This window comes from Carettochelys insculpta, chromosome 22 (assembly GCF_033958435.1).
Source record: "Carettochelys insculpta isolate YL-2023 chromosome 22, ASM3395843v1, whole genome shotgun sequence".
Lineage (NCBI taxonomy): Eukaryota > Metazoa > Chordata > Testudines > Carettochelyidae > Carettochelys > Carettochelys insculpta.
In genome coordinates, this window is record NC_134158.1 from 10,725,415 (window position 1) to 10,747,464 (window position 22,050).

A 22,050-nucleotide genomic window follows, 5' to 3' on the forward strand; every position below is an offset into this window, starting at 1 on the left:
GGCAGATGGGGTGCAGGGGGCAGATGGGGTTCGGGCGGGGTGGGGCAGATGGGGCGGGGGGCAGATGGGGTTCGGGCAGGGGGAGCAGATGGGGTTCGGGCGGGGGGGGCAGATGGGGCGGGGGGAGCAGATGGGGTGCAGGGGGCAGATGGGGTTCGGGCGGGGGGAACAGATGGGGCGGGGGCAGATGGGGTTCAGGCGGGGGGAGCAGATAGGGTGCAGGGGGCGGGGGCAGATGGGGCGGGGAGCAGATGGGGTGCAGGGGGCAGATGGGGTTCGGGCGGGGGGAGCAGATGCGGTTCGGGCGGGGGCAGATGGGGCGGGGAGCAGATGGGGTGCAGGGGGCAGATGGGGTTCGGGCGGGGGGAGCAGATGGGGTGCAGGCGGGGGGGAGCATTTGGGGCGGGCTGTCCTAACCCCCCCCCCAGACCCCGCAGCTCAGCACAGGGTGGGGGAGGGGTGCGGAGGGCACGTGGGGGAGGGGCTGGGAGGGGGCCGGAGGCTGGGGGAGGGGAGGGACAGAGAGCGCGGGAAGAGCGGGGAGGGAGGAGCGGGCGCGGCGCTGATTGGCTGCCCGGGCTGCCCGTCACACGCCCCCCCACTTCCGGCCGGGGTGGCCGCAGCATCCCGGCCGCAGCATCAGCACCAGGCGCGCCATGGCCCGGCCCCGGCGGCGGGGGGGGTAGCGCCGGCCCCAGGTGCGGGGGGCCCGGCGGGGCGGGCTCCGGGGCGGGGCTGGGATATGGGGCGCTGTGGGGCGGGGGGAAGGGACGTGGGGGTTGTGGGGCAGAGTGTGGGGGCTGGGCGGGGACGTGGGGGCTGTGGGGCAGAGTGTGGGGGCTGGGCGGGGACGTGGGGGCTGTGGGGCAGAGTGTGGGGGCTGGGCGGGGACGTGGGGGCTGTGGGGCAGAGTGTGGGGGCTGGGCGGGGACGTGGGGGCTGTGGGGCAGAGTGTGGGGGCTGGGCGGGGACGTGGGGGCTGTGGGGCAGAGGGGCTGGGCGGGGACGTGGGAGTGTGGGGGCTGGGCGGGGACGTGGGGGCTGTGGGGCAGAGGGGCTGGGCGGGGACGTAGGTGTTGTGGGGCAGAGTGTGGGGGCTGGGCGGGGACATGAGGGCTGTGGGGCAGAGTGTGGGGGCTGGGCGGGGACGTGGGGGCTCTGAGGCTCGGGGAGAGAATTAGGGGGTCCCTGCGGGACAGGTCCCTGGAGAGAGAGAGAGAGGGAGGGAGGGATGGATGGAGGTGCTGGGCAGGGATGGGTGGGGGTCACTGTTACCCCACTGTCCTCCTTTGATCACTTCCCTTTCCTACTCACCTGGGTCTGGCCCCTTCCCCTGCCCCACATCCCCTCCTGCTCCTTGTCTGCTGGGGTGCAGGGTTGTGGGGCCCAGCTTGGGCAGTGCGTGGGAACTCAGGCCCAGCCGTGCCTGTACCCCGGGAATTGGGGGGCACAAGCTGAGACTGTGCATGCGACAGCTGCGCTGCCCCCTGCCTGCCGGCGCTCCCTCTGCACCGTGGGCTTGGTGTGCGTGGGGCAGTCGTGCGATGCACGTCCTGTGTATTGCACTGTACGGGCTGGCCGTGCTTACACCCAGCGCGCCATGTGTGCCGCAGCCAGGCTGGGTGTGCCGGTACTGCCGTGTATCCTCGTGCACAGCACGTTGCATGTGCGTGTCTACATCCACATGTCACCCCACTGGGATTAGAACAGCTGCTCCCAGCCACCCCAGGCAGTTCTCTGCCAGCCGCTGAGAGGGATGGGTGTGGCGGGGCAGGGCAAGTCTGTGCCCCGGGAGCTGGGCACACCCTACTGTCGGCCGAGCGTGTTGCCGTTACGCTTGCACGCTGTGTGTGTCGGGGGTGTCGCAGACTTTTCACGCAGGGGCGGTAGGTGGTACACCTGTCCTGCATGCACAGAGATGGGTCTTGTGTACCCTGCCTGCTGCGTGCGGCCGTGCACGCGGGGTGCACCTTGTGTGCCGTGGGGGCAGCCGTGTAGGTGCCCTGTGCTTGAGGGTGTGAGCACAGGGCCTGTGGGGTGCTGGCGTGACAGCCGCTTGTGATGTCCTTGGGGTGGGCACAGATGCAGCGACATGCTCTGTGTGGACATGCTGTGTCTTACACACCCTGCGGGGGGCAGTGGGGTGTGACCCTTGCTGTCTGCAACCCACGGTGTGTCAGTGCGATGAGCGTGCTACACGCCTCTTGGGTGAGTTCTACACACAGACAGAGGCCCTGGGTGCCGAGCTGCACCGAGGCGCCGTGTTGGAAATGCGCCGCGCGTGTGAGACACTTGTGAACACCCAGCCAGTGCGTGCGTCGTGCTGCAAAGGGGCTGTGCTGTGGGTGGCGGTCCCTGGGCGTGCAACGTGCCTGGTGGGGCGAGTGCACCCTGCACGTCTGCAGGGCAGGTGTGTCCAGGCTCACTCGCACCGTGAGTGCTGGGGAGGAGCGGTGCATGCGGCTGCACAAGAGGAGCTCGGAGCGTGCGGTTGCGCACGTGTGTGGGGTCGTCGCAGGCCCTGTGTGTGTAAATGGAATTTTCACTCTCGTGGATACGTGCTTGGCAGGTGCTCCGGGAACACGCTCGCCAGGCCCTGGCGTGACCCTGGAGCTTGGCACCATCTCTCCAGCCCCTTTTTCTCAGGGTCGGCCTGAGCTGGGGCTCTGGTGTTGGGGAAACTGAGTCACTGCCCCTGCAGAGAGCCGGGCGCCACGGTGCTGCTCACTCCCGTCCCGGGCAGGCTGCCTGGCCCGCCGTGGCACAGGCGTGGCCGCGCTGGGGGGTGCGTGGCCGTGCCTGTCGCTGTTGATGGGATTGTAACAGCCTCGCTGGCTCAGCCCTCTCCTGTCCCGGCCAGCCCTGGCACAGCGCCCGCTTCCGTGGTGGAGGGCCTCCGGCGGTGCCTGAGCGCCTTGGAGGGGCCGGGCCATCCCGCGGGGGGCTCGGGCCGGCCTTGTGCTGGCCAAACTGGCCTGGGGAATTGGGGGAGGGGCTGGGGACGGATCTCGCCAGCAGGACTCCTGCCCCCAGCCCTGCCGGTGCCCCCACTCCCGCCCCGCAGCCCCCCCAGCCCTGCCGGTGCCGCCACTCCCGCCCCGCAGCCCCCCCAGCCCTGCCGGTTCCCCCCACTCCCGCCCCGCAGCCCCCACAGCCCTGCCGGTTCCCCCCACTCCCGCCCCACAGCCCCTGCCCGTGCTGGGAGGCAGCCAGTGACGGGGTCTTCCCGCAGGGCCATGGAGCTGTCGCTGGCCCAGTGGGCGCTGGCCCTGCTGCTGGTGGCTGTGGCCCTGCTCTACGAGTGCAGCGCCACCTTCAAGTACTTCTGCAAGATGGCCTTCTACAACGGCTGGATCCTGGCGCTGGCCGTGCTGGCCATCCCGCTGTGCGCCCTGCGGGGCCGCAACGTCGAGAACATGAGGTGAGCCAGGCCTGGGGGCCGGGGAGGGAAGGGTGGGGCTGGCGCAGGGCCCCGGGGCTGCTGCCCCTCGGCTCTGCCCATTGGGACTGTGTCCCCCCCCCCCAGGATCCTCCGCTTCATGCTGCACCACGTGAAGTACCTCTACGGCATCCGCATCGAGACGCGCGGGCTGGAGAACTTTCACCTGGCCGAGCCCTACGTGGTCGTCTCCAACCACCAGAGCTCCCTCGACCTGCTGGGTGCGCCGGGGCGGGGCCTCAGGGCGGGGGCAGGGCTCTGGGCTTGTGGGGGTGGGGCTCTGGGCTTGTGGGGGTGGGGCCTCGGGGCGGGGACGGGGCTCTGGGCTTGTGGGGGTGGGGCTCTGGGCTTGTGGGGGTGGGGCCTCGGGGCAGGGGCGGGGCTCTGGGCTTGTGGGGTGGGGCCTCGGGGCGGGGGAAGGGCTCTGGGCTTGTGGGGGCAGGGCCTCGGGGCGGGGACAGGGCTCTGGGCTTGCGGGGGCAGGGCCTCGGGGCGGGGGCAGGGCTCTGGGCTTGTGGGGGTGGGGCCTCGGGGCGGGGGCAGGGCTCTGGGCTTGTGGGGGCAGGGCCTCGGGGCGGGGGCAGGGCTCTGGGCTTGCGGGGGCAGGGCGTTGGGACAGGGACGGGGCTCTGGGCTTGTGGGGGTGGGGCTCTGGGCTTGTGGGGTGGGGCCTCGGGGCAGGGGCGGGGCTCTGGGCTTGTGGGGGCGGGGCCTCGGGGCGGGGGAAGGGCTCTGGGCTTGTGGGGGCGGGGCCTCGGGGCGGGGGCAGGGCTCTGGGCTTGTGGGGGCAGGGCCTCGGGGCGGGGGCAGGGCTCTGGGCTTGTGGGGGCAGGGCCTCGGGGCGGGGACGGGGCTCTGGGCTTGTGGGGGCAGGGCCTCGGGGCGGGGGCAGGGCTCTGGGCTTGTGGGGGCAGGGCCTCGGGGCGGGGGCAGGGCTCTGGGCTTGCGGGGGCAGGGCGTTGGGACAGGGACGGGGCTCTGGGCTTGTGGGGGTGGGGCTCTGGGCTTGTGGGGGTGGGGCCTCGGGGCAGGGGCGGGGCTCTGGGCTTGTGGGGTGGGGCCTCGGGGCGGGGGAAGGGCTCTGGGCTTGTGGGGGCAGGGCCTCGGGGCGGGGGCAGGGCTCTGGGCTTGCGGGGGCAGGGCGTTGGGACAGGGACGGGGCTCTGGGCTTGTGGGGGTGGGGCTCTGGACTTGTGGGGTGGGGCCTCGGGGCAGGGGCGGGGCTCTGGGCTTGTGGGGCGGGGCCTCGGGGCAGGGGCGGGGCTCTGGGCTTGTGGGGCGGGGCCTCGGGGCAGGGGCAGGGCTCTGGGCTTGTGGGGGCGGGGCCTCGGGCAGGGGCGGGGCTCTGGACCAGCGGGGCGGGGCTCTGGACCAGCGGGACAGGGCATGCCTGGCTACTGTGGTGCCCGCTGAGCCCAGCAGGTGGCCCTGGGGAGTGGGGCTCCCCGGTTGTTAACCCCATGCTCCCCGCAGGGCAGTGGGTGGGGGCAGGATGGGTGAGCGGGTGAGAAGAGCAGGCTGGGGGCAGAGCTGGTGATCTGGCAGAGGGAGTGGGGTAGAGTCAGTGGGTGGGTGGAGCTAATGGACAGGGTGGGGCCAATGGACAGGGCTGACAGGGGATTAGGGCGGGGCCTGTGGGCCAGTGGCTGGATCTGGAAGGGGATTAGGCTGGGGCTAGTGGGTGGATCTGACTGGTGGGCGGGGCTGGCAGGGGATTAGGGTGGGGGCTGTGGGTGGAGCTGACTGGTGGGCAGGGGGATTAGGGTGGGGGCTGTGGGTGGAGCTGACTGGTGGGCGGGGCTGGTGGATTAGGGTGGGGGCTGTGGGTGGAGCTGACTGGTGGGTGGGGGGATTAGGGTGGGGGCAGTGGGCCAGTGGGTGGAGCTGACTGGTGGGCAGGGCTGGCGGGGGATTAGGGTGGGGGCTGTGGGTGGAGCTGACTGGTGGGCGGGGCTGGCAGGGGATTAGGGTGGGGGCTGTGGGTGGAGCTGACTGGTGGGCGAGGCTGGTGGATTAGGGTGGGGGCTGTGGGTGGAGCTGACTGGTGGGCGGGGCTGGTGGTGGATTAGTGTGGGGGCTGTGGGTGGAGCTGACTGGTGGGCAGGGCTGGCAGGGGATTAGGGTGGGGGCTGTGGCCAGTGGGTGGAGCTGACTGGTGGGCCGGGGCTGGTGGTGGATTAGTGTGGGGGCTGTGGGTGGAGCTGACTGGTGGGCGGGGCTGGCAGGGGATTAGGGTGGGGGCTGTGGGTGGAGCTGACTGGTGGGCGGGGGGATTAGGGTGGGGGCAGTGGGCCAGTGGGTGGAGCTGACTGGTGGGCAGGGCTGGTGGGGGATTAGGGTGGGGGCTGTGGGTGGAGCTGACTGGTGGTCGGGGGGATTAGGGTGAGGCCTGTGGGCCTGACTGGTGGGCAGGTGCCCTGCATTAACCCAGGCTCCCCACAGGGATGATGGAGGTTCTGCCCGACCGCTGTGTGCCCATTGCCAAGAAGGAGCTGATGTACATGGGCACGGTGGGCCTGGCCTGCTGGCTCGGCGGCATCATTTTCATCAACCGGAAGAAGACGGACGACGCCATCGGCGTCATGGCGGAGACGGCCCAGACCATGCTGCGCGACAACGTGGGGCGGGGGGCAGGCCGGGGGGGCTCCCTGGGAGTGTCCGTGGCTGGGCGGGGTGTGAGGGAGGGACCCGTGTGTTGTGGGTGGGGATGTGGGGGGCCTGGGATTGGAAGTTCCTGGGGGGCAGTGAAAGGCCTGGGATGGGGAGGGGTCCCTGGGGGATCCATGGACAGGGCTGTGGGGTAGGTTCGGGGTCTCCCCAGGGCTGTGTGGCCCCACTCTCACCTTCTGCTCTCCGGCAGGTCCGGGTCTGGGTGTTTCCTGAAGGAACCAGGAATCACAACGGCTCCATGCTGCCCTTCAAGCGGGGTGCCTTCCACTTGGCTGTGCAGGCCCAGGTACGTGTGTCCCCCCCCCGGCACCCCCTCCCCCAGCTTCCCCCCTCCCACCAGTTGTGCAGGCCCAGGTACGTGTGTCCCCCCCTGGCACCCCCATCTCCAGCTGCCCCGCTCCTGCTGGCCGTGCAGGCCCAGGTACCTGTGGTCCCCCCCGGTACCCTCATCCGCCCCCTCCCACCGGCTGTGCAGGCCCAGGTTGTCCAGCTGCCCCCGGCCATGCAGGTGCAGGTAACCCCCCTGTGCAGCAAACGCCCTGGGTAGTGAATTCCCTGCAGAGCTGGCCAGTGTGCGACGGGTTTCCCTGGCTCCCGGCCCGTTGCACGATGCCTCGCACGGCCAGCTTTGCGTGCGACGTCGGGGCCACGTGCGAATGCTGAGCAGGGAGTCTCGGGGCACTAGACTGAGGCGGTGTCGGGGGCATTGGGTTCAGCCCCATCTCTCACCCCCTCCCGCCCCCCAGGTGCCCGTGATCCCCATCGTGATGTCCTCGTACCGGGACTTCTACAGCAAGAAGGAGAGGCGGTTCACCACGGGTGAGCAGAGCTCCCTCACCCTGTGTGCGTGGGTGCAAGGGGCGAGGGAGCCCACGTGCGACACCCGCCTCCCTGGGGGCGCACGGGCGCTCTGGGTGGGACATAGGCGGGGGGCTGTAGGAGAGGGGAGGGGCGGGGGGACTGGGGGGGGTGTTCCCTGCCCCCCCTCATGCCCCCCCCCCCCCACAGGGCGCTGCCTGGTGCAGGTGCTGCCGCCTGTGCCCACGCGGGGGCTGGGCCCGGAGGCGGTGCCGGCGCTGACGGAGCGCGTGCGCCACATCATGCTCGAGGCCTTCGACAGCCTCTCGGCGGAGCTGAGCCCCGGCCGGGACCCCCTCGCCCGCCACTGGGGCGGAGCTGGCATGGAGGGGGCGGAGCCTGCATCGGTCACGCCCACAGGAGGGCAGCCGTGGATGGAGCAGACCAACTAACCCAGCATTCGACACTCCCCTCCCAGCTTAGCCACTTGGTACCTCCCATTCCCACCCCCCAACATGGACTGATCCACTGTGACCTGACCTGCCATGTGGGGGGATGAGGAAATTAAACCTTGGACTGATCCACTTCAGTGACCTGAGTGGGGGAGGATTAAATAATGGACTGATCCATTCCCGCCTGAACAAGGACTCATCCACTCCGATTTCCTGAGGGGGCAGAAGATCAAACAATGGACCGATCCACTCCAGTCTGACATGGAATGATCCACCTAGCTTTTCCGGGAGGGGGAAGGTTAAGCAATGGACTGAACCACGCCAGTATGTTGCTGAGAGGAGGAACAGAAACTGTGGACTAACCCATTCCTCCCATGGGGGGAGAGAAAAGATCTCATGGAGTCTTCCACTTCAGACTCCCCCAGGAAGAAAGTACACTGAGGGCCGTTCCACTTCAACCTCGAGGGGAGCGGAGAAAGCGCGCCACGGACCATTCTACTCCTGACACTTGGAGGGGGAGAGGAGCCACGGAATGTTCCACTCATGGCACCTGCTGGGGGAGAAGGGCGCCACGGACCGTTCCACTCCTGCCACCTGCTGGGGAGGAGGGCAGCTGGGGAGGAGGCTCCTTGCTCTCCCAGGCACAGTGAAAAAGAGGCCACGCCCGGGACATGGAGGGCGCCACGTTGCGGGGGAAGTGGAAACGGGAGAGACAAATCCCCCCTTCATTCATGCCCCACTGGAAGGCTCTTACTGGGAAGGGGCCCCGGCTCTGGATGGACCCTGGCCACGTGCCCCTGCCCCAGAGGCAGAGAGCCATGGGATGGGTCGGGGGAGTGACTTTCTCCAGGGGTGAGGGGTCTTTGGGGGAGGGCTTATGGGGTTTTCACATGGGAAGGTGCCTGGCTACTAACTGGCTGTTAGCAGAGGCCACACCCCTAGGCCGAGGGGGCCCATGATGTGTATTTATTAACTGTTTCTGTACCTGTAACGGGTGGGTTTGCCAGTTACTCCTCTCGCATCCCCTGCCCCAGGGTGGGACCTGGGGGGAGGGGAGTGTCCCCCCAGGGCCCTCCCCCCAAGTTTTACCCTCCCTGGGGTGGGGATCATGTGCCGCCATTGTTCCGCTTTTAATAAACACCATGGACCGTGGCCGCCCCACACGCCTCCCTGCCAGTGTCTGCAGGCAACACAGCAGCAGGGCCTGGGCCAGTAGCTCCTCCCTTGGATACAGGGGGTGGGGCTGTGATGGCGTTCAGGGGTCCCCCTGCACTGCACCCTGTCCGCTGGCAGGAGTGACTCTCACTCAGCAGGTACAACAGGAGGTTTATTAGGCAACAGATGCCCAGTTTCTCACAGAAGCGTCAGTACAGCAGCCAGAGACAGTCCTTCCAACCCGTCCTGGGGAGAGGAGCCCGAGGGGGGCCCCTCTGGGGTGCAGCTTTCCCCCTCCTCCGGCTGGCTCCCTCCAGCTCTCTCTTTCCCCAGCCTCTAACTGCCGCCCCCGATTCAAACCCAGCTTGGCTCCTCCCTCCTCTTTGTTCAGGCAGAGGTGTTACCTGCCAGTTGTAGCCCCAGGGTCATCCTTAGCCACTGGGAGCTGCTGCTTGCCTCAGACACGCAGCCTGACTCACACATGCACCCCCCCCACTCCATCACAGGGGCCTGGGCTGGGAGTTCCTCCCTGTGGGGCACACGCCTCCTGCCAGGGGCATGGCCACTTGTGACAGGGCAGTTGTGACATCATAGAGATGATGTCAGAGGGAGGTAGTGATGTCATGCTGCGGTTGGACCCGCCTGGGAAAAGGTAGCTAAGGTCACAGTTGGGGGGAGGAGCCTGCACTGAGAGGTGTGACATCACTCAGAATGGGTGATGTCATAGCTCGAGTTAAGGTTCCCCTGTACCTTGTGGAAGGGGTGGGGCTAACTGCCCGTATGCCAACATCTGCCTCCCAGACAGAGCCCCATGGCCCTGGTGAAGGGTATGGGCAGGGGCAGGGGGTGTGGGAGCAGGCTAATTCCTGCACCACCACCACCACCACCACCACCACCCCCGCTCTGGGTGGCAGGAAGAGGGGAGACTGCCCCAGGGAAACACCCAGCCCAGGCTGGAAAGCAGCCCATCTGTGAGAGAACCCAGGAGTTCGGGCTCTCCCCCCCGAGAACCCAGGAATCTGGATTCTCCTTCTTCCCACTCCCCCCGCCAGAGAACCCAGGAGTCCGGGCTCTCCCCCACCTCTGAGAACCCAGGAGTCTGGGCTCTCCCCCTGCCCCCAGGGAACCCAGGAGTCTGGGCTCTTCCCCCCCACCCCCCAGAGAACCCAGGAGTCCGGGCTCTCCCCCACCTCTGAGAACCCAGGAGTCTGGGCTCTCCCCCTGCCCCCAGGGAACCCAGGAGTCCGGGCTCTTCTCTTCCCCTCCCCCCGCCCCCAGGGAACCCAGGAGTCTGGGCTCTCTCCCCCTCTGAGAACCCAGGAGTCCGGGCTCTTCTCTTCCCCTCCCTCCCCCCCCAGGGAACCCAGGAGTCCGGGCTCTTCTCTTCCCCTCCCTCCCCCCCCAGGGAACCCAGGAGTCCGGGCTCTCCCCCCCCCCCCCCGCCCCCAAGCAGCAGCCCAGCGGACGGAGGAATCCCATTAACTCTTTATTCGGCGCCCAGCCGCGGCGTTGCCCTGGTTACAGGGGGCCCCCCCCCAGGCCCTGTGCGGGGGTCACCGGGTCACCTCGTAGCCGAAGCCGTTTGTCCCGTCGCGGCAGGCGCCTGCGGGGAGAGGGGGTGAAATGGCGGGGGGGCCCGGACAGCGGGGGATCTAGAGGGATGCGGGGGTGGGGGGCCGGAGGGATCTGGGGGGTCGGGGCGGGGGAACTGGGGAGGTTGGAGTGGGGGGGGTTGGGGGGCGGGGCGGGGCCGCAGGTGTCGGGGCGGGGGAACTGGGGAGGTTGGAGTGGGGGGGGGTTGGGGGGCGGGGCGGGGCCGCAGGTGTCGGGGCGGATGGATCTGGGGGGGTTGGAGTGGGGGGGGTTGGGGGGCGGGGCGGGGCGGGGCCGCAGGGGGCGGGGCGGGTTCCGGGTCACTCACAGGCCCCCAGTCGCTCCTCCAGCAGCAGCACCTGGTCCCCCAGCGCGTCCACCCGGTCCAGGTACCGGAGGCGGCTCCAGAGCTCGGCGGCCTCGGCGGGGCCCAGCTCGGCCAGGGCGGGCGGCAGCAGGCGGCGCAGGGTCCCCAGGGCGTCCTCCATGCGCTGGGGGGGGGGCGGATGAGCCGCGAGCCCCTCCGGCCAGAGCCCCCCGCCCCCTGCACCCCCCAAACCCGGGTCCCCACCCCCCTTATCCCGCAGTCCCCCGCCCCCAAACCCCGGGTCCCCCGCGCCCCGCAGCCCCAGATGCCCCCCGCCCCCGGCACCCCCCCAGCCCCGGGTCCCCCCTTCACCCCCCTTACCCCGCAGCGCCCCGCCCACTGCAACCCCCAGCCCCGGGTCCCGTCCCAAACCACGGGTCCCCCTTGCACCCCCCAACTCACCCCTAACCCCGCCGCGCCCCGACCTCGCTCACCTCCTCCAGCTTCTCCACGTGCTGCTGCAGCTCCCGCACCTGTCGGCTCAGCCGCTCCTCGGGGGGGTCCCGCAGCCCCCCCCGCCCCCTCCCAGCGAACCCCGGCGTCCGGCTGCCCCGCGTACCTGGGCTGGGGGCGGGGCTGGGCGGCGGGGGCCCGGCGGGCTCGCAGCGGTAACTGCCTGGCGGGTGGGGGCAGCGCTGGGGGCAGAGCGGGGCGGGAGAGCGGTGCACGTCTGCATCTGGGGGGAGAGAGGCCTTGGGGCGGGGCTGGGAGCCGGGACTCCTGGGTTCTCCTGGCGCTGGGAGGGCAGCCGGGGCTGGTGGTCAGAGCAGGGGCCGGGAGCCAGGACTCCTGGGTTCTCCCCAGTGCTGGGAGGGCAGTGGGGGCTGGTGGTCAGAGCAGGGTCCGGGAGCCAGGACTCCTGGGTTCTCCCCGGTGCTGGGAGGGCAGTGGGGGCTGGTGGTCAGAGCAGGGGTGGGAGCCAGGACTCCTGGGTTCTCCCCGGTGCTGGGAGGGCAGTGGGGGCTGGTGGTCAGAGCAGGGGTGGGAGCCAGGACTCCTGGGTTCTCCCCGGTGCTGGGAGGGCAGTGGGGGCTGGTGGTCAGAGCAGGGGCCGGGAGCCAGGACTCCTGGGTTCTCCCCAGTGCTGGGAGGGCAGTGGGGGCTGGTGGTCAGAGCAGGGGCTGGGAGCCAGGACTCCTGGGTTCTCCTGGCACTGGGAGGGCAGTGGGGGCGGGTGGGCAGAGCAGGGGCTGGGAGCCAGGACTCCTGGGTTCTCCTGGCACTGGGAGGGCAGTGGGGGCTGGTGGTCAGAGCAGGGGCCGGGAGCCAGGACTGCTGGGTTCTCGGGGTGGGGAGGGGTGGGGGGCAGACACCGGGGCCCGGGGTTCCACTCACCCAGGTGGCAGTAGCGCCCCCCCCAGCCGGGCGGGCAGCGGCAGCGGCCGGGGCTGGCGCAGATGCCCCCGTTCCGACAGGGCGGGTGGCACACGGCTGTGGGCAGAGGGGCAGCGGGTTAGCGGGGTTGGCTGGGCCGGGCTGGGCTGGGACCCCCCAGGGCCCCGGACTCACCCTCCTCGCAGGTGCTCGCCCCAGCGCGCCTCTTCCTCCAGCCCCGGCAGCAGATTGTGTCGCTCTGCAGCACCTCCCGGCTCACCTGGCGCACGGCCACCTGGTACGTGGTCCTGGGGCGGGACGGAGCCGGGAGTCCAGGCGCCCCACACGGCCCTCCCGCCACTGCAGAGAACCCAGGAATCCGGGCACCCGCCCCTCCCCCGACCACAGCCCCACTGCCCTCCTGCCACTGCAGAGAACCCAGGAATCCGGGCACCCACCCCTCTCCCGACCACAGCCCCACTGCCCTCCCGCCACTGCAGAGAACCCAGGAGTCCGGGAACCCATCCCCCCCCCCGACCACGGCCCCACTGCCCTCCCGCCACTGCAGAGAACCCAGGAATCCGGGCACCCATCCCCCCCCCGACCACAGCCCCACTGCCCTCCCGCCACTGCAGAGAACCCAGGAATCCGGGCACCCGCCCCTCCCCCGACCACAGCCCCACTGCCCTCCCGCCACTGCAGAGAACCCAGGAGGCCGGGCACCCATCCCCCCCCCCCGACCACGGCCCCACTGCCCTCCCGCCACTGCAGAGAACCCAGGAGGCCGGGAACCCATCCCCGCCCCCCCCCCCGACCATGGCCCCACTGCCCTCCCAGAGCGGGGGAAAACCCAGGCATCCGGGGGTTACCTGTAGGTGCTGCAGACCCGCCCACCGGGGCACAGGGTCAGGTAGGGCTGGTGCAGCGCCCGGGCGAAGGTCTCGTTGTGAACTAGGGGGACCCGCACGGTGTGGCGGGCACAGACGCCCCGGCTGCAGGAGAGAGGGTGAGAGCCCCCCGAGTGCCCCCCAGGGACGTCTCGGAGCCCCCCAGAGACCCCCCATAGCCTCCCATCAGCCCCCCCAGGGACCCCCAGAGCCTCCCATCAGCCCCCCCAGCAAGCTCCCTGCAGGCACCCAGAGCCTCCCATCAGCCCCCTGCAAGGACCCCCAGAGCCTCTCATCAGCCCCCCCAGGGACTCCCCAGAGCCTCCCATCAGCCCTCCAGGGACCCCCTGGAGCCTTGCAGCCCCCCAGCGCCTCCCTGTGGTGCCCCATGGCTGTAGGAGCCCTTCCCCGCCCTCTCACCTCTCGGGCTTGGCTCCCTGCCCTCCTGCCCCCAGGAGTCCCCCACAGAGCAGGACCACTAGGGTGGGCAGCCCCCCTGCCATGCTGGGGGCTCCGACGCTGCTCCGACGGGGTGGGGGGGCCCTGTGGGAGAGAGGGGGGTCAGGAGCACGGTGCTCAGTCCTCTCCAGGCAGGGCAGCCCTGGGACCCTGGATGTGGGGACCCCCCCCCAACAGCTGGGGAGAGAACCCAGGAGTCCTAGCACACATTGGAGGCAGGGGCACCCCACAACACATGGCACAACCCCCCCAAATCATCCCAGCCATCAGCTGTGTATCAGGGCACAGAGCCCCCACCTCATAGACCCCGTGCCCCATAGATTCAGCCCCAGCCACAGCCCCACCTGCTGTACTGCTCCTGGCCTGGCCACGGGATGGCCTGGTGGGCTGGAATCCCCCCTCCTGCAGGCGGCCCAGGGAATCCCCCCAGCTGAGGTAGCCCCCCCTTGTCACAGACCCGCCCCCCCTGGAGCCTGCACCCCCCCCCCAGCGCTCCATGGCATTTGGGCCCCCACGTCTGAGTCACCCCCCCCGGCGGCCAATGAGAAAGGGCCCATTGTGCCCCCCGCCCCCGCCCTGCCGCCTGTGCCCACGGGGGGTCGGTTGGCCAAGCTGGGGGGGCCCAGACAGTTCCCCTCCCCCCGCTGGCCAGAGACACACAATGGCCTTCTTCAGCGCTGACTCGGGGGCGAGATTTTCTGTCTGCGGCACGCGATTCCGGCCTTTGTCCTGCGGTGCCGGCTGGGCCGGGCCGGCCCAGCGCCCCCCGATGCTCACTGGCACCCCCCGGGGATACCCCCTTCTCCTGCCCTGCACCCCCGATCCTAACCAGCACCCCCCGGGGATACCCCCTTCTCCTGCCCTGCACCCCCCGATCCTAACCAGCACCCCCCGGGGATACCCCCTTCTCCTGCCCTGCACCCCCGATCCTAACCAGCACCCCCCGGGGATACCCCCTTCTCCTGCACTGCACCCACTGATCCTAACCAGCACCCCCCGGGGATACCCCCTTCTCCTGCCCTGCACCCCCCGATGCTCACTGGCACCCCCCGGGGATACCCCCTTCTCCTGCCCTGCACCCCCCCGTGGTGTCTCCTCCCTCCTGCCCCGCACCCCCCACCCGCGTGGTGCCCCCCGTTCAGCCCTTGCCGTTACCCTGCCCCAGCCCTTTCAGTGGTGGCACAGGGCCCTCGGCCCTCACCCCGTGTCTCCCCACGCAGGCGTTTGAGTTCCCCTCTCCGGCCCCCTGGAGGAAATGGGGCCCTGGGGGTCACAGGGTTCCCTGCAGGAGGGGTGCACTGGGGGGCTCGGCCGGCGCAGGAACCAGCCCAGCAGCCTGGCCGACTGCGCGTGGGCGGCACAGCCGGGCCGGCCAGCGGGAGGAGAAGGGGCGCAGAGAGGCCCCGGGGACCTGCCCGGCGGCTCCAGCCGAGGGGACCAAAGGCCGCAGGCGAGGAGCAGAGAAGAGCCAGGACCGCACGTGACTCCCCCGGGGGAGAGAATCCCCCAGCCCGGTCGCATCTCTGCCCCTTCCAGCCCAAGCTGAGCTGGGGCTCCCCGGCGTGGGGCTGCAGCCAGGTCGGGGGAGCGAGCGGTGCCCTGGGGGACGTGCTGCCCCCGAGCCCACCGCACGGCCAGGCCTTCCCTCCCTGTGCTGCCGGGGCAGCAGCCTCTAGCTCGGGTACGCAAGCGTGGCTGGCCTGAGCCAGGGCCAAGCGCAGAACCAGACCTCGCCGAGCCTGGCGGGCTGCTGGCTCCGGGGGCACTCGCCAGGACCCCCCGCTGAGCTCGGGGGCGGGGGGAGCTTGCCCGGGGGGGCATCAGGTACGGCCGCAGCTGCCCCCGAGCCCACCCCACGGCCAGGCCTTCCCTCCCTGTGGCTGCGGCGCTGTGCCCCTGGCAGCAGCTTCTTACTCAGGTACACGACGGGGTGTTTCTCCCCTTTGTCAGTCACCTGCATTAGCACCGCCCCCAGCCCCACGTCCGAGGCATCGGTGAACACCAGGAAGGGCTTGTTGAAGTCTGGATTTGCCAGCACTGGGGCCCTGACCAGAGCCTCCTTCAGCGCGCAGAGGGCCTCTTGGCACTGCTCGGTCCAGACCACCTTGTCAGGCTTTCCCTTTTTACACAGCTCCGTGAGGGGGGCTGCGATGGAGCTTGTGATGGAGTCGGGGGAGGGCATGTGTGAGTCAGGCTGGATGTGGGAGACAAGCAGAGCAGCTCCCAGTGGCTAAGGATGACCCTGGGGCTACACCTGGCAGGTAACACCTCTGCCTGAACAAAGGAGGGAGGAGCCGAGCTGGGTTTGAATCGGGGGCGGCAGTTAGAGGCTGGGGAAAGAGGAGCTGGAAGGAGCCAGCCTGAGGAGGGGGAAAGCTACACCCCAGAGGGGCCCCCCTCGGGCTCCTCTCCCCAGGACGGGTTGGAAGGACTGTCTCTGGCTGCTGTACTGTCGCTTCTGTGAGAAACTGGGCATCTGTTGCCTAATGAACCTCCTGTTGTACCTGCTGAGTGAGTGTCACTCCTGCCAGCGGATGGGGTGCAGTGCAGGGGGACCCCTGAACCCCATCACAGAGCTAAAGTGGGGAACAAACCTCCGGTAGTACCCCGCCATCCCAATGAAGGCCTGGACCTGTTTCTTAGTCTGGGGTGTTGGCCAATCTCTGACAGCCTCCACTTTAGCTGGCTCTGGCTTTAAGCAGCCGCTGCCCACCTTGTGGCCCAGGTAGGTCACCTCAGCCATCCCCACCTTGCACTTCCCTGCCTTGATAGTCAGACCGGCCTTCTGGAGTCGGTCCAGCACCTGCTGGACTTGGGACACATGGTCCTCCCACGTCTGGCTGAAGATGCAAATGTCGTCCATGGAAGCCAGGGCAAAGCTCTCCATCCCTTTCAGTAGCTGGTCCACCAGACGCTGGAAGGTAGCGGGTGCCCCCTTGAGGCCAAAGGGCAGGACCAGGAAGCAAGTGGCAAAATCTACCACCACCAAAATATATTTCTTCCCCGAACGCGTTGCCTTGCTGAAGGGGCCCACTATGTCTATAGCCACTTTCTGGAAAGGCTCCTCTATGATGGGCAGTGGCCTCAGGGGAGCTTTCCCCTTGTCCCGGGTCTTCCCCACCCTCTGGCAGGGATCGCAGGACAGGCAATACAGACGGACAGCTGCAAAGATCCCAGGCCAGAAAAAGTTCTGTAACAACCTTCTCCTGGTGCGGTGGATCCCCCGGTGTCCTGCGAGCGGGACATCATGGGCTAGGTACAGCAGCCTGCGCCGGTACTTTTGGGCACCACCAGTTGCCTCTGGACCTTCCATGGCTCCGCTTTGCATCTGGGAGCCCATTCCCGGTACAGGAATCCCTTTTCCCACAGGAATCTCTCCCTGCAGCCCTCCCCCAGCTGTGGAGCTGGGCTGAGACTGGCCAGTTCCCTCAGCTTCTGCAAGGAGGGGTCTCTCTGCTGCTCTGCCTGGAATTCTTCCGCTCGGGCAGGGGCGGATGCTACTTCCCCATCCCTGCCTGGCTCCAGCACCCCTGGCCTGTGAGATCTGGTTTTTGGGGGGCCCCTTTCTCTCAGGGTTGGCCCCTGTGGCTCCTGTGACTTTGGCTGGGCCTGTACCCCTGAATCTGGGGAGCGCACCCCTCGTTTTCTTTGGCTACAGGTCAGGACCAGGGCACGAGGGCGTTCACCTTGCCAGTTCTCCAGGTCAGCCCCCATCAGTACATCCGCCGGCAAATGGCTGTGCACGCCCACCTCCTTGGGGCCTTCCTTCTTCCCCCATTTCAGGTGCACCCTCGCCATGGGCACCTTGAAAGGGGTCCCATCAATTCCTGTTATCGTCAGGTGGGAATCGGGTATCATGCAGCCCGGTGCCACCACCCCGGGTCGGGCCAGCGTCACGTCAGCGCCTGTGTCCCAGAACCCCGTGACCTTTTTCCCGTCTACCTCGAGGTGTTTGAGACACTTGCTCCACAGAGGCATTGCCGCCCCCACTCTGTAAACTGACCTCTGAGCATTTGGTCCCGCTGAGGAGCTGGTCTGTGGGGCCGGCTCGGCCCAAGCTGAGGACACGCTGTCAGCACCACCTGCCCGGGAGAGCCCCCCACTGCCCCTGCCCCACGGCAAGGCCCCTAATGCTGCCATGGGACCAGCTGTAGGGTTAATTAGTAGAAAAAGGTTCACAGGAAACTGGAATAATGAAAAATGAAAGTGTTTGTAATTAGCCTGATGTTCTCAAGTGATGTTTATGATTCCAGTTGTGGTGTAATATGGACCATTAAGGACAAAAGCAGCGTCCGTACTCTGACCAAGGATCCATTTTGATCCCACACTCCATTTGGTAAAGCTCTGTTGAAACCAAAACTCTACCTGAGCTGTGCGCCTAGGGTGTGACTTGTGTTAGGGGTGTGAATGGGAGAGTGTGACTGAGCCCGTCCTGAGGATCAGACCCCAGGGGCTGACGAGTGCAGACAGCTCCCTGACGGTGGGAAAAAGACCCCCCCGCCCCCGAGGAGGAGGGGAAAATCGTGTCTGAACACGGGGGCAGCCTGGCACAGCAGCCCCCAGGCTGACCGCTAACGTGAAGCCTCTCAAAGACGGGGTGAGCCGGGGAGACCTCTGGGGAAGGTTCTGCTTGTAACACCAAAGAGCAGCGGTGCACCCGCCAGAGACCCAGCGCCTCCCCCTGCCCGGCTCTCTGGGCGGTCAGCCGCCCGTGGCACACTGCCCTGTCCCCGGAAAAGCTCCTCTGCGTTGTATCTGTATAACACAGCCCCTGTGCTGGGGCTCAGCGGTCCCCAAGTGCTGCCCCCCCGCAGGCAGGAGTGACTCTCACCCAGCAGGTAGCACAGGAGGTTGATGAGGCGACGGAGCCCAGCTCAGCACAGAGGGGTCAGTGCAGCCGGCAGAGACAGTCATTGCAACCCGTCCTGGGGAGAGGAGCCCGAGGGGGGCCCCTCTGGGGTGCAGCTTCCCCCTCGCCAGGCTGGCGCCTTCCAGCTCCCTCTCCCCCAGCTTCTAACTGCCGCCCCCGATTCCAACCCAGCTCGGCTCCTCCCTGCTCTGTGCTCAGGGCAGAGGTGTTACCTGCCAGCCCAGGTACAGCCCAGGGGTCATCCTTAGCCTGAGTCTCACTGGCCCCCACCTACTCCCTCACAGCCCCGCCCACCAAGGAGACCCCCCAGCACCCACAGCACAGCTCCTAGTGCTGCCATGGGGCCAGCCCCACCTGCCGGGGAGACCCCCCAGCCTGCCTCCCAGCACCCCACAGCACAGCCCCTAGCTCCGCCATGGGGCCAGCCCCGCCCCCAGCTCCCTGCAGCACGGCCCCTAGGGCTGCCCTGGGCAGGGCCAAGGCATGGGGGGGTGGCTGATTTCCCAGCAGTCAGGTGGTTTCCCTTCCTGGCACCTGGGGGGGGCAGCCATGTACTCTGGGTCAGTGACTGGCTGGGGCAGTGGGGGGGGGCTCATTCCAGGGCAGTGCTGGGGCCATTTCTCTCCCTCCCGCTGCCAGCAAAGGGGCCCAGTTGCTCCCCCAGTTCTCCAGCCACCCCACTGGGGACCCCTGAACCTGGGGAGGGGCTGCCTCCCCCCAGCTCTGAGCATGGGCCCTGCCCAGCGCGAAGGGCAGGGGGTCACTGGGCACCCACCCAGCCACTGCGCCTGGCACCAGCTGCCCTCCCCCCCGCGGGGCCTGGCCCCCTGCCCAGCGTGAGGAGGGCCGGGTTAATTGTTATCCCAGCCAGGCCCCCTCCCCCGCCCAGCTCTACCCAGCGCCCGCCCGGACCCCCGGCCAGAGCAGGGCCCAGACGCACCCCAGCAACATGCAGCTGCTGCTCTGGCTGACCTGGCTTGGGGCCCTCATCCATGCCAGCCAGCAAGCCCCCCGGTACGGCCCAGAGCAGGGGCTGCAGGTCACACCAGCAGGGCTGGGGGGCTGGGTCGGCTGGTGGGGCTGTGGGTCGGGAGTGAGGGTCATGGGGGGCACTGGGGGTGCTGCAGGTGGGGAGTGAGGGGCACCGGCAGGGCTGCAGGGGCTGCAGGCGTGGAGTCAAACGTGGGGGTTGGGGGCCTGGGGCACTGGGGGGCTGTGGGTCGGGAGTGAGGGTCATGGGGGGCCTGGGGCGTTGGGGGGTTGTGGGTTGAGAGCAAGGGTCATGGGCAGCCTGGGGGGTGCAGATTGGGGCGCTGGGGGGTTGTGGGTCGGGGCGAGGGGCACTGGGGGCCCGGGGGGTGCAGATCAGGGCGCTGGGGGGCTGTGGGTTGCACGGGGGGCCTGGGGTGCAGGGTGTGGGGCAGGGTCTGGCTGGGGGAATAGGGAGGGAGCAGGGTCTGGCTAGGGTGGCGGGGCACGACCTGGCTGGGGGAAGGGTGTGGGTCAGGGCATGGCTGGGGGGCAGGGGTGGGGCAGGGTCTGGCTGGAGGGGTGGGGGGGGACCTGGCTGGGGGGGCAGGGAGGGGTTAAGGTCTGGCTGGAGGGGCAGGGAGGGGGTAGAGTCTGGCTGGGGTGCGCAGGGAGGGAGCTGGGTGTCCGTGGGTTGCACAGGGGGCGTGGGGGTGCAGACAGGGGCACTGGGGGGGGCCGTGGGTTGCACAGGGGGCGTGGGGGTGCAGACAGGGGCACTGGGGGGGGCCGTGGGTTGCACAGGGGGCGTGGGGGTGCAGACAGGGGCACTGGGGGGGGGCCGTGGGTTGCACTGGGGGCCTGGGATGCAGATTGGGGCGCTGGGGGGCCGTGGGTCGCACGGGGGGCCTGGGATGCAGATTGGGGCGCTGGGGGGCCGTGGGTCGCACGGGGGGCCTGGGGGGGCAGACCGGGGCGCTGGGGGGCCGTGGGTCGCACGGGGGGCCTGGGGGGGCAGACCGGGGCGCTGGGGGGCCGTGGGTTGCACTGGGGGCCTGGGATGCAGATTGGGGCGCTGGGGGGCCGTGGGTCGCACAGGGGGCGTGGGGGTGCAGACAGGGGCACTGGGGGGGGCCGTGGGTCGCACGGGGGGCCTGGGGGTGCAGACCGGGGCGCCGGCCGACCTCTGCGTGCCCCCAGGCTGCTGCTGGCGGCGCCCCGGCTGGTGCCGCTGGGCGTGGACGTGCGGGTGCTGCTGCAGGCCGAGGGGCGCCTCGAGGGGACCCTCCAGTTCCAGAGCGAGAGGGGCCCGGCCCGGCCCTGCTCCCGCCAGGAGCCCTTCAGCCTGGGCCCCCACAACAGCTACCTGCAGCTCCTCAGCCTGCAGGTAGGGGGCGCCCAAGCTCCGCCCCGCCAAGCTCCGCCCCTCCACAGCCCCGGGGACCCCGCCCCCCGCCAAGCTCCGCCCCTCCGCTGCCCCGGGGACCCCGCCCCCCGCCAAGCCCCGCCTCCTCTGCATCCGCTGGGGGACCCCGCCCCTTCCCTGTTCCAGGCAGGCCCCGCCCCCGGTCAAGCCCCGCCCCTTCCCAGTCCTTCGGGAGAGCTCCGCCCCTGGGGAAAGCCCCGCCCACCCAGCGTCAGTCCCGCCCGGGGAGGGAGCTGCAGCAGCGTGCGGGGCCGTTCAGCCCAGGGGACCCCCGTGACATCACAGCCCCGCCCCCAGGGGACCCCCAAACCGCGGAATGGGGGACAAGGGGGGCCCGGAGCCCCGGCCCCAGAGCCCGACTCACCTCCGGCAGCCCGGCCCCGCCCCCCCCCGCCCCGTGCAGCCGGGCTTGGGCAGCTCCGGGGAAACTGAGGCAGGCTGGGGTGAGCGCGGGACTCGCAGGTGACGGCCCCGCCCGCAGGTGAGCCCGGAGCGGGCCGAGCAGTGCGGCCTGACGGCGCTGCGCCGGACCCCCTACGTCCAGCTGGTCGCCCGCAGCCCCCAGCTGCCCCCCCCGGGCACCCAGGCCCTGAGGCTGCGCTGGAGCACCCGGCGTGGGCAGCTCTTCATCCAGACCGACAAGCCCGTCTACACGCCCCAGCAGAAGGGTGAGAGCCGCGGTCCCGAGTCCCCCCACAGCCCCGTGTGACCCCCCGTGCCCCACAGCCCCGTGTGCCCTATGGCCTGCGCCCCACAGCCCCATGTGACCCCCATGCCCCACAGCCCCGTGTGCCCCACAGCCCCGTGTGCCCTATGGCCTGCGCCCTGTGTGCCCCACAGCCCCATGTGCCCTATGGCCTGTGCCCCCGTGTGCCCCCCCCACGCCCCACAGCCCCGTGTGCCCCCCCGCGCCCTAGAGCCCCATGTGCTCCCCTGCGCCCCACAGCCCTGTGTGCCCTATGGCCTGCGCCCCCCTGTGCCCCACAGCCCCGTGTGCCCTATGGCCTGTGTGATGGGATTCAGGGGTCCCCCTGCACTGCACCCCGTCCACTGGCAGGAGAGACTCTCACTCAGCAGGTACAACAGGAGGTTTATTAGGCAACAGATGCCCAGTTTCTCACAGAAGCGACAGTGCAGCAGCCAGAGACAGTCCTTCCAACCCGTCCTGGGGAGAGGAGCCCGAGGGGGGCCCCTCTGGGGTGCAGCTTCCCCCTCCTCAGGCTGGCTCCTTCCAGCTCCTCTTTCCCCCGCTTCCTCACTGCCGCCCCCGATTCAAACCCAGCTCGGCTCCTCCCTCCTCCCTGCTCAGGGCAGAGGTGTTACCTGCCAGGTGTAGCCCCAGGGTCATCCTTAGCCACTGTGAGCTGCTCTGCTTGTCTCCCACATCCAGCCTGACTCTCACATGCACCCCCCCCGCTCCATCACAGCCTGTGCCCCCCGACTCTGCTTGCCTCCCCTGCTCCCTGCACCCCCCATGGCCCTGTGCCCCCTGCTCCCTGTGCTCCTTACACCACATGGGCCCCCTGGCCCCGTGTGCCACAGCTGGGGCCTCTCATTTTCCGTCTGCGGGAGGAGCAAGCTCCCCCCATAGGGCCCCAGGCTGCGGACGCTCTGCTGACCTGCCGGGGGGCTGAATCTCCCCTGGGAGGCC

General features: G+C 69.4%; 3 protein-coding genes across 3 annotated transcripts in view; 2 read left to right on the top strand and 1 right to left on the bottom strand.

Annotated features, from left to right (window-relative positions):
* Positions 1-597: 597 nt before the first annotated feature.
* AGPAT1 (1-acylglycerol-3-phosphate O-acyltransferase 1) lies at positions 598-8,511 on the top strand. Its single transcript, XM_075017678.1, has 7 exons — positions 598-698; positions 3,233-3,421; positions 3,527-3,660; positions 5,882-6,057; positions 6,300-6,395; positions 6,856-6,928; positions 7,118-8,511. The coding sequence occupies exons 2-7, from the start codon at positions 3,237-3,239 to the stop codon at positions 7,357-7,359; spliced, it is 906 nt and encodes a 301-aa protein (XP_074873779.1). The 5' UTR covers positions 598-698; positions 3,233-3,236; the 3' UTR covers positions 7,360-8,511.
* Positions 8,512-9,987: 1,476 nt separating this feature from the next.
* Positions 9,988-13,567, bottom strand: EGFL8 (EGF like domain multiple 8). The gene is made up of 8 exons (XM_075017684.1): positions 13,479-13,567; positions 13,096-13,218; positions 12,658-12,780; positions 11,984-12,096; positions 11,810-11,905; positions 10,909-11,150; positions 10,436-10,598; positions 9,988-10,117 (listed from the first exon to the last, which is right to left on the bottom strand). The coding sequence occupies exons 2-8, from the start codon at positions 13,176-13,178 to the stop codon at positions 10,068-10,070; spliced, it is 870 nt and encodes a 289-aa protein (XP_074873785.1). The 5' UTR covers positions 13,179-13,218; positions 13,479-13,567; the 3' UTR covers positions 9,988-10,067.
* Positions 13,568-18,873: 5,306 nt separating this feature from the next.
* Positions 18,874-22,050, top strand: part of LOC142025109 (complement C4-like) — a 29,888-nt gene continuing 26,711 nt past the window's right edge. Inside the window, exons 1-3 of the mRNA XM_075017612.1 lie at positions 18,874-19,018; positions 20,174-20,360; positions 20,881-21,067. Of these exons, the coding sequence (XP_074873713.1) occupies positions 18,954-19,018; positions 20,174-20,360; positions 20,881-21,067 (439 nt within the window). The 5' untranslated portion in view covers positions 18,874-18,953. The remainder of the gene's footprint in view (positions 19,019-20,173; positions 20,361-20,880; positions 21,068-22,050) is intronic.

Excerpts from the sequence above, each read along its gene's own strand:
- AGPAT1 (XM_075017678.1), top strand. The coding sequence starts at position 3,237 with ATGGAGCTGTCGCTGGCCCAGTGGGCGCTGGCCCTGCTGCTGGTGGCT. Across the intron at positions 3,422-3,526 it reads CGCAACGTCGAGAACATGAG|GATCCTCCGCTTCATGCTGC; the intron begins GTGAGCCAGGCC and ends CCCCCCCCCCAG. Across the intron at positions 3,661-5,881 it reads GAGCTCCCTCGACCTGCTGG|GGATGATGGAGGTTCTGCCC; the intron begins GTGCGCCGGGGC and ends GGCTCCCCACAG.
- EGFL8 (XM_075017684.1), bottom strand. The coding sequence starts at position 13,178 with ATGGCAGGGGGGCTGCCCACCCTAGTGGTCCTGCTCTGTGGGGGACTC. Across the intron at positions 11,151-11,809 it reads GGGGCGCTACTGCCACCTGG|ATGCAGACGTGCACCGCTCT; the intron begins GTGAGTGGAACC and ends CTCTCCCCCCAG. Across the intron at positions 10,599-10,908 it reads ACGTGGAGAAGCTGGAGGAG|CGCATGGAGGACGCCCTGGG; the intron begins GTGAGCGAGGTC and ends CCCCCCCCCCAG.